This window comes from Pediculus humanus, genomic scaffold, assembly GCF_000006295.1.
Source record: "Pediculus humanus corporis 1103172107382 genomic scaffold, whole genome shotgun sequence".
NCBI lineage: Eukaryota > Metazoa > Arthropoda > Insecta > Psocodea > Pediculidae > Pediculus > Pediculus humanus.
In genome coordinates this window covers 41,194-51,889 of record NW_002987009.1, presented here as the reverse complement: position 1 = coordinate 51,889, position 10,696 = coordinate 41,194, and the positions used below count along the sequence as shown (strand labels likewise).

The 10,696-nt window shown below is 28.9% G+C and overlaps 1 protein-coding gene across 1 annotated transcript; it reads left to right on the top strand.

The window, feature by feature from the left end:
- Positions 1-6,770, top strand: Phum_PHUM025080 (programmed cell death protein, putative; the record flags this gene model as incomplete). The annotated part of the gene is made up of 20 exons (XM_002422906.1): positions 1-37; positions 327-432; positions 627-822; positions 907-1,149; positions 1,232-1,429; positions 1,512-1,745; positions 1,818-2,035; positions 2,118-2,313; positions 2,420-2,668; positions 2,773-2,950; positions 3,027-3,190; positions 3,282-3,554; positions 3,643-3,925; positions 4,019-4,223; positions 4,329-4,738; positions 4,917-5,047; positions 5,136-5,483; positions 5,586-5,841; positions 5,930-6,062; positions 6,596-6,770. The coding sequence occupies 20 exons, from the start codon at positions 1-3 to the stop codon at positions 6,768-6,770; spliced, it is 4,233 nt and encodes a 1,410-aa protein (XP_002422951.1).
- Positions 6,771-10,696: the final 3,926 nt, after the last annotated feature.

The following is a 10,696-nucleotide window of genomic DNA, read 5'->3' as shown; positions in this document are numbered from 1 at the left end:
ATGGCGGCGTACAGTGCTAACGTTCAAGATGGACGTCGTTAGATTCAAGTTTGAAAGCTCTCAACCGTAATTTTTTATAAATATTTTATTATTTTAGGGGGAAAAAATCGATTTTTATTGCGAAATAAATTATTTCGGTCGATGAGTTTTTAGGTGGGTAAATTTTTTCGTTTGATTAATTCCTAGTTATTTTATAATTATTTTTTTTTAAATGTCGATCCTATGTGAATTTCAACGCACGTGTTGAATTTTACATATATTATTATTATTATTATTATTATTATTAAATTTTTCAAAACTTTAGCGTTTGGTATATGAAAATATAGGAACCCTATTAATTAAAACAAAATGGATGGAAGAGAAAAATCATTTCCAAGAGGAGGAAATAAAATTGCATTTGACAAATCGAGAAAAAATTCATCATCTTTTTCAGTAAGAAATACATAATTTTTTTTGTTTTTTTTTTTCAATTGTCTCACATAAACTATTTAGGTGTGCTCATTGCGTTAAATTAAAAATTTTCAGCTATTCAAAAAACCAAAGAGTAAAATTAAAAAAAAAAATAAAAAGGTGAAAGAAGTCGATGAAAAGAAAAAAAAACCTAAAATATTTAAAAAATCAAATAGTTTAGAAGTTAAATATGTTGAAGAATTAAATGCTTCCCTTGTTCAAGAGGGTATGATACTTTTAGGAATTGTTTCCGATGTGTCTGATAAAATTGTCAACGTTTCACTTCCCGGTAGTTTAAGGGGAGTCATAACCATTCCGAACGTTTCAGAATTTTACACATCTTTAATACAAAACATGAGCTCACAAAGCGAGGTAAAAAATGTTTTTAAAAAATTTTCATTTCCACACAAACCTATAATGTTAGTATTTAAATTATTTTTAATTAATTATTATCAGGTTTTAGGTTTGACTGAAATTTTTCAACCTGGTGACATTTTACCAGTAAAAATCTTATCAGTGTCAGAAGAATCGAAATCATTAATGGTTACAAGCGATCCGAAAATGATAAATTCAAATTTGTCTTATGATGCCATTGATAAAGATTTGATTTTAACTGGAAATGTCAAAAGTAAAGAAGATCATGGTTTCATTATTGATTTTGGTATAGATAAAGTTCTAGGATTTTTAAAGTTTGACAAGGTACAAAAAATTGATTTTATTAATGTTCATCACCTTAAACAAAATGATACCGAACCTTTTGTTATTATTATTATTATTTAAGGTTAAAGAAGATGGCGAATTAAAAGTTGGTCAAATTATAAGAAGTTCGGTTATAAGTTGTCTCAAATCTCCAGGTTCTTGTTCAGTACAATTATCAACATTAAAAACAGATTTTGAAAAAGCTTACATAAAACTTAACTCTTCAGTATCATTGTCCTTTCTAGTACCTGGATTTCAATTTCAAGTTGTCGTTACAAAGGTACAAACATTGTCAGTTAATTTTTAATTTATTTATTTTTTGTCATAATCGAACTTTATTTATTTTTCATTCGAAATTTTAGGTATTGCTTAATGGCGTAGAAGTCAAATATGGTAATGACGTCAATAAAAAGGGATTCATTTACGAAGATAATTTGCCTATGAAATTTCCAAATTTAGAGAAAGTTAACGTGGGAACAGAATATATTGCCACGTTGCTATATGTAAAACCTTTGGTTAACGTTCTTTATTTTAAAGTATTACCTAAAAAAAAAATAGAATGGCCTTTTAAATTTGGAGATATTGTCAGCGGAAAGGTAATTTACTTTTAATTTTTACGTCATTTTTTAAATTGTCCTCAGTTTTCTTACGTAAATGCATTACTACAGGTCGTAAAAGCCAGAAGGAGCGGTTTGGTGGTTAAAATCGTCAAGGGAATTAATGTCGCGAGATGTTTTATTCCCATTTCTAAATTGAAAAATAATAAAAAAATATTGGAAAATGATAAAAGTATTGAAACTCTTTACCCCGTCAACAAAAAAATCCCTCAAATACGATTAGGAAGTCGAAATTACATGAAAAGGCAATATCTAGGAGCAACGGATAAGTACGTCATTCATTTTTTTCCATACGTGGTAGGATATTGAATTTAAATCGCACGTGCACATTTTACATATAATATTTTCCAGGGCTTCACTACAAGAAAAATATTTTTCGGTAACGGATTTAAAATGTGGCGAAATAATTTCGGCAAAAATCCTTTCCTTTTCGAAATATTCCGTTAAGTTAAAAATAGGACAATCAATATTGGGAACTGTTGCTTTCAACGATTTGACTGACGTTCCTTTGAAAAATCCAAGTTTGAGATTTAAAGTCGGACAACAAGTGGTTGCAAGGGTAAAAAAAAAAAAATTTATAAATGGAGGAAATTATTTCAATCCAAAAGGTTGAAATCGAAAAGTAATTTTTTTTTTTTTTCTCCTCCCTCAAGGTAACGGAGATAAATCCCGAGAGCAAATTCGTACGTTTGACGATGAAACCTTCTCTTATAAAAGAAAAAAATATATTAATGGATTTAAATTTCGAAAAAAATCATTTTTACCTGGGAGTGATCAGTAGGGTTTTACACGGTAAACTCATAGTGAAATTTTTCAATGGCGTAATAGGTATCCTACCGAAAAGGTTTACCAATCACCTAGATGGAGGATCTCTTAAAACGTATTTCGCAGAAGGACATCTCGTGAGTTTTCCAAAAAAAAATTTCAAAAATTTTGCCTTAAATTATTATTATTATTATTTATCGAGACAAGAAAATCGCAAACAATTTTATCATTACGTTTACAGATAAAATGTTGCCCGATAAATGTAACGAGTGAAAATAAATTATTATTATCGTTATTGTCGTCGACCGAAGGAAGTGATCTTTTAAAAGTGGGCAAAAAATATAACGTAACCGTTGTGAACAAAACGGAAAATGGTTTTCTTTTAGACGTTCAAGTCAACAAGAAAAAAACCTGTCAAGGTATCTTTTCGAACCTGAAAGAAAATTTTTTTTTTTTTTAAATATTAAATTTGATGACGAACAAACTCCGTTACAGGTTATTTACCCAAACAACTGTTGAGCGTTCATCAAAATTTAACGACTCCTTTGCTATCGACTTATTTTCCCAACGAAAAATTTTCCGCTTATTGCGTTTTCGCATCGGAAACAAATGGTTTGCCAATAATGGGAACACTAGAAATTTTTCAAAGTCTTTACGAGGTTCGAAAAATAACAATAATAATAATAATAATAATTTGTCGGGAAAAAAAATATCAGAATGTTTTTTTGGAAAAATTCTCAATCGTTTCAGGGCAAAACGGAAGAAGATTTTAAATCTTTACTCGCGGTAAATTCCGTCCTACCGTTTTTATACAAGAACCAGAGCCTGAAAACAAATAGGAAATTTTTACACAATTTGATACCGGGAGAAATGAATTTTTTCGTCAGAGTCACTTGTGAGGATTTTCCGAAAGAATTCAAATTAAATAAATATCAATTATTGTACGGTAAAATTATGAAAATCGTCGATCATAAAATGGACGTTTCCATCAGAGTGTCCGACGTGTGGAATAAAGATTTCGACGTGAGAATTATTTAATTTTTTCAATTCGATTCGTTTTGTGTCGATCGTATAAAATGTAATTTATTATTATTATTATTATCGTCAACAGAGCAGCTTGGAATTTTTGGATTCGTATTTGTTTACAATGAAAACATTAGTAGAACGTCAGAAAAAGCATTTGAACGCTTACAGTGAAAACGCAGAATTTGGTCGATTCGTTACCGGAAAAATTGAAGAAATACGTACGAAACATGCGATCGTTAAAACGGAAGACGGTGATTTGGGTTTGGTTGAGGGGAAATTTGAAAAAAATGATCAAGTCAAAGGTCACATTTGTTGGATCGATGGTCCAGAGCAAATGATTTACATTCACGCTCTCAAATCAGTAAAAAGTTGGTTTTTTAATTGCGTCAGTGTAAAAAAAAAAAAACTTTATATAAATTGACTTTTTTTAATTTGTTGCTGTCGTTGTTGTTGATTTTCAGAAAATGTCAAAGAAGTTTACGAACCGAATTGGGATAAATTACATGCGAAAATCGTACATTGTAACGAAAACGTGATTGTGGCTAAGCTCAAGGGAAAAGGAATTGGAAAATTTGCTTATTTGCCTCAGAAAAGACACGTAAACGATTTGATGTTGAAAGAATGTTCATTTTCTGTGGGAGAAGAAGTCGTCGTGTGGGTGACCACGTATGTTTTACAATTATTTAAACATTTGCAAACCTCACAAAATATTATTATTATTATTATTATTATTACTTTTTTTAAATTTAAAAAAACGTTATAAAATTTCAGGAAAAATTCAAAATTTTTACTGGCTTTGGATGCTCGAATCGTTGCGAGAAAAGAAAAATTATTTTTGAAAAACTCATCGCAAAAATTAAAAGAATCCATTTTATCGTTGAAAAGAAAATTGGAAATCGAAAAAATTGAGCGGAACGAAAAGAAAAAAAAAACGTCGGATTCGGACGATTTGGAAATCATCGAGTCGAAGATTAAAAGTAAAACTGACGCCCCTCATCAAAATGGTTTTCCCAATGGACACGTTGGGGATGATGATTATGTCCCGGAAATAAAACAAGAGGTTGACGCCGAATCGGATGTTTTTGTTTCTACGCTAAACGATTCCGTTCCCCATTTGGAATACGACGACATTGATATCAAATCCGAAGTTGATGACGAAATAAAAAAAGTCGAGCCATCGAGTGAGTAAATTTAAAATTTAAAATTTAAAAAAAAAAAAAAAAAAAATTATTCGAATAAATTTTAACGATTAACTAACTTTCCCATATCCTTTTCGAAAAGAAAAAAAAACCGTCAACGAGGAAAAAATTTCGATAAGTTCGAGTTCGGAAAGTGACGACGACGACGACGACGACAAAGGAAACAAAACGGAAATGAACAATTCTAACGCTTTCAACGTCGGATTTAAATGGGAAGTTCTGAAAGACAAAGCTCTACTATCCGGAATTGTTTTAAATAAGAAAGAAGAAGACTCATCTTCTGACGAAGAGGTAAGAATGGTGTGCGTTTGAAACGTTAAAAAATAACATAAAAAATTCAACTCGTTTAACGTTTAACCGTTTTTGTGTTTCGTTACAGGAGGACGAAAGTAAAAACAATAAGAAAAAACGAAAACGTTTGACTCAAAGTGAAAAATTGGAAAAATCTAAAACGGAAGAACAACGTTTGCGATATATCGAAGAAAAACTCATGGATCCGGATCGCGAACCGGAAACGATCGACGATTTCGATCGTTCCGTATTGGCGAATCCGGATTCGTCTGCTACCTGGTTGAAATACATGGCCTTTCACATTCAGAACACGGAAATAGAAGCGGCGAGAACGGTTGCGAGAAGAGCTTTAAAAGCCATTTCGTTTCGAAAGGAACAGGAAAAATTAAATATATGGATCGCGCTTTTAAATTTGGAAAATCTTTACGGATGTGAAGTTAGTCGTCGAGAAAATTATTTTTAAAGTTTTCCTTTATCGTCTTTAATATTTTTATTTTTTTGAAAAAATAACAAAATTATTTTGTTGTTGTTGTTGTAGCAATCTCTGAATAAGATTTTAACCGAGGCTTTACAGTACAATGACCCTTACAAGATTCATCTTCACATGTTAAATCTTTACGGACAAACGAATAATTATCAAGAAATGGAAAAGTTGGGTAATTTCATGTTGAAGAAATACAAAGACGTGGAAAATTTGTGGTACGACGTCGGTTTGGCATATTTCACGGTTGGAAAAATAGAATCGGCAAGATTTGTTTTGCAAAGAGCTTTGACGATATTAAATAAAAAACAACGTGAGTGTCTCGGTCGGAGAAAGAGAGCAAAAAAAAGGAAAACCAAGAGGAAAAACAAAATTGAAATTTTTGTTTTTTTTTTTTTTAGATATTTTACTTCTCTCGAAATTTGCTCATTTAGAAAATAAATACGGAAGTCCCGAAAGAGCTCAAACGTTATACGAATCGATATTGGGATCGTTTCCTAAGAGGGTAGACATTTGGAGTTGCTACGTCGACATGTTAGTCAAATCGAATCACATCGATCTCGCAAGGTAATCAATCGATCGATCGATCGATCGTTCGATAGACTAGTTTAATTGGTTTTTTTTTTTTTTTTTCACTTAATTGTTTTTCAAAAGAAATAAATCATCCGAAATTTCATGCCGATAAATCATATTTACATTCGTTGTAAAAAAAACTGTGTTAGTTGGACGTATAAGACCTATGTAGATTATTTTTTACATTACGCCTCGCCTTTCGTACGTAAAAACAAATTACAGTCGCCCGGAGGATTATAAAAACTTGATCGATCAAAAAAGATAAAAAAAAAAAAAATTTACAAAATTTCAAGAGCACGCCCAGGAAAAATTTAAACGAAAAAAAGTAAAAAAAAAAATTTTGATGGTCCGTGCAAATTATTTAAGTGCGCGCCATTTTTTTTTCCTTTTCGAAAGGAAGGGCAACGATAAACCTAAAATTTCATCGATGACACACAACCCGTTTTTCTAAAATTATTTGAACGAATTTTTTTTTTTTTTTTTTACGTTTCCAGACAAGTTTTAGAAAGAGCAACGTCACAAAGCTTACGTCCGAGAAAAATGAAAACGTTATTTAAAAAATTTTTAACGTTCGAAGAAAATCACGGAACTCCGGAAAATGTGGAAAAAGTACGAGAAGCGGCAGTCGAATACGTGGAAACGGTCGGAGAAATGAATGGCGGATTATAATTAAATCACAAAATGTATAAATTAAGTAAATTAAAAATAAATAAATAAATAATTAAATAAACTATCGAGATACTGATTGAATTTTATTGATTTTTCCTTCGTCGCCATTTTTTTTAAACGAAAAAAAAATCAACGTCAATTTAAAAAAAAAAACTTTCCACCAAAGAATGCATTAAAAATTATATATATATATTCTTCGAATGAAGATGAGTAAGAATAAAAGTGGGAAAGAAGAAGCACACAGGTGCAAAAAAAAAAAAAAAAACCTGGCTACGGTAGGTGTGGTGGTTAAGTATAATGAAATACCAAAGTCGTCTTACTAAACTCGCATAACTAAATAAAAAATTCATGTACAATTTACCTACCATTCATTCATTCTCTCCCATTATCATTATTATTATTATTAGTATCAATCGTTACAAAGTAATTAAATGGTCAATAAAAAAAGAAAAAAAAAAGTCAATAATCGTTACAGTCAGCATTTAAAAAAAAAATAATAAAAAAAAATTACGTTTATCAATTAATATCATTAATAACCGTTAAAAAATTACGTAATTAATAAGTATTTTTATTTTTAAACGTTCGGGTTAAAAAATTTAAATATTTATTAATTTTCCTCCATCTTGTTTTTTTTTTTAACGAAACCCATACGAAATTTATTACGGATGTGCGTACTAAAAATTTTTTTTTTTTTTACCGGATTTTTTAATTTTTTATTCAGCCGACAACTACCCACCCAAAACGAACAAAAATAATTTTATAAAATTTTAATTAAACAGGAAAAAAATGAAACCCCCCCTCCCCACCCAACCCACCCCCCAACAATCATTTTCGATTGTTTTCATTTCGATTTAAGTTTTAAAATGTGGGTGGATTTTGGAATTAACGTGGAGGAAGAAAAAACAGAAGAAGAGGAGGTTTTAACGACCGAACCTATTATTATTATTATTAGGTACTCATCACGGTTGAGATCTTATTTGGCAAATACCTTAAAAACTACCAAGTCTTTTTTTAATTTTTTAAGTTCACATTTTTTTTTAAATAAATAATGAGAGTTTTTATTACATGTGAACGCAGTTAAAATTCCTTTTTTTTAAATATGAACTTGCTTACTTTACATAATTTTTATTCTTATTCTGTTTATAATAATAATAATTATTATTATTTAAAAAAAAAAAAAAAAAAAAGAGGAAAGAAACCCATCAATTCATACACGTCGTGTAAGATGATAAAAAAAAAAAAAAAAAGGGGGCAAATTAATCCCACGACAAAACTTAATAAGATAAAAACAACAAAATCAAAATGGTAAAATCTTCGTGAAAAGTTTACCTTGAAGCGTGCGAAGTTTAAATATATAATAATAATAATAATATTAATAATAATGATTACATGGTAATAAGTTAATTAAAACGTTTGATTTTTAATTGATTCCATTCCCCCTTACATAAGTAATTATTAATTACGTATTTTTTTTCTTTTTTTTTTGAATCGTTACGTAAAAAATTAAAAATCGCGATTAATTTAAATTTAATTAATTAGACTCACCCCCACTGACGTGATGTGGTGTTATATCCTTTTATTCCTTATCTCCAGATAATTCGCGAAGGAAGTTACGTACGTCAAATTCCAGGGAGTTTTGATTATAAATCCAAAATGGTTTCTCCAGTCAAACACTTAACCTAAAAGTACGAAAAAAAAAAAATTAATTTGAATGCAAGAAATTATCATTAATTCGTAAGGGCGACCGTTACACCTCTTAAACTTTTTTCGAAAAAAAAAAAAAAAGTTCTTTTGCCCACGTTCGCGTTACCCACGAGTTTCCAGAACCAAAACCTCATTCTAAAACAAAGAAGGAATCATCATCATCATCATCATTGCGTTCAACATAATACCTTTTGTTTACGACGTGAAAAACTCCTCTCTCTCTCTCTCTCTCTCTCGGATTTGATATTCAATAACATACATATATATAAAAATATTAATAATGATGATATTTATATTAATGTAATTCGAGTAATGTTTAGCAAATGTATACTTCCATAATTTTTGTAATTGACGTAATAAAACGTAACATTATTTTAATTTTTACGAGAAAAAAAAAAAAAAAACATTACAACCGTCATCTTTTTTTTTTTTTAATGTTTTAATATAAAAATTTTTTATGTATCGAATCCAACACAAACACACCTTACATAAATAATATACATAAATACATAGATATTTATTTAATCGTTACGTAAATAAATTATTTACACAAGATACATAAATTCGAGAATTAAAACGCGTATGTGTGTGTGTGTGTCAAATTAAATTGAAATTTTTTTTTTAAATAACCATTTGATGAGTGCGGACAAACAAACGATATAATAATAATAATAATAATAATAATAATAATAATAATAATAATAATAATAATGATGGTAACTAAAAAAAAAAATTCGATTTAATTTTTTTTAAATAACTAAAGACCGGAATTTGTGAATTTATTATTTTCAGAATAACGGAAGCCCTTAAGTAAATTTTTTTTTGTACCACCACCGGGTGGTGGCATGCCACGACGACCAGACTCTCTCAATTCCCTCTTTCTAAATTTATAAAAAAAAATTTTTTAATCCGCATTTAATTTTTTTTTTTACTTCCGAATCTAGTAGAATCATTATTATTATTATTATTATTATTATTTATAAAAAAAAAAAAAAAATTTATATTTATATGTAGGTTGCAAAAACAAAAAGAAAAAGCAAATTTGAAATGCCGCCTTAGGACCGAATCGACCTCCTTATAAGAAGTTGAAATAACGATTTAGGCATAAAATTTTTTTTTAAAAAAAAAAAAAAAAAAATTAATACTGAGGCTGTTTAATAATCGAAACCACAAAAAAAAAAAAAAAGAAGAACCAGAAGATGAAATGGTGTTGGCCAATGGATGATGATGATGCCTTGTGTGCTTTTTTTTTTTTAATTATGCAAATGAGCGTCTTTTCGTTATTAACATCAAAAATTTCTTTTTCTTTTTGTCTTTTGCTTTTTTTTTTTATAAACAAACATTTATAAATTTTTCGATCAATCGATTAATCGATTGTAAACAAAAACAAAAAACAAACCATCATAATTTAATATAATTAAATCTCAGACCCCACGAAATATTTTTTTAAAGTTTTTAATTTTTTTCTTTTTTTTGGGGGGAAGGGGGGGGGGAATAATCGTTTGTAAACGTTTCGAATTTTTTTTTTTTTTTTTTAATTTTCGATTGTGATATCAAAAATTAATTTCGGGCATATATATTATTATTAAAAAAAAAAAAAATGTTTTAAAAGTTATAAATTTGAAAATGTAGGGAATCAAGGTACGTGAAACGTTTTAAATCAAATGAAATGTAGACAATCAGATGGCTAATGTGGCACGTGGTAGAAACCTTGAAGCAAAATGTGGGCACCTTTTTTTTTTTTCTTAAAAAAAACCAGATATTATTTATTTATTTATTTATTAAAATTTAAAGCCTTGATTTAACTAAAAGTTTTTTTTTTTTTTTTGTTTTTTTTTTTTTTGTACTTTTTTTGTCTTAGACCGGAATATCTGGCACAACGTAAACGAGAAGAAGAAGAAGAAGAATTTTTTCTTTCAGTCGATTAATAATTGGCTACTTTTTTTTTTTTTTTATGGCATCAACAATTAAATATTTATCTTTGAAACAAACAACAAGTAATTGATGGCGTGACGAATTAAAAAAAATTTTCACGAAATTAAAAGTTTTCAAAGGAAATGACGATGTAAAAATTTTTTAAAACTAGTACTTGATACCGTCTGAAAGTGTTTAACAAAAAAACTGACGGGAAACGAATTCGAAAGTAAAAATACCCTGAAAATAAACACGTTCGATATTCTAGAAACCAAAAAAAAAAAAAAAAAATCTCATTTCGAAATTGT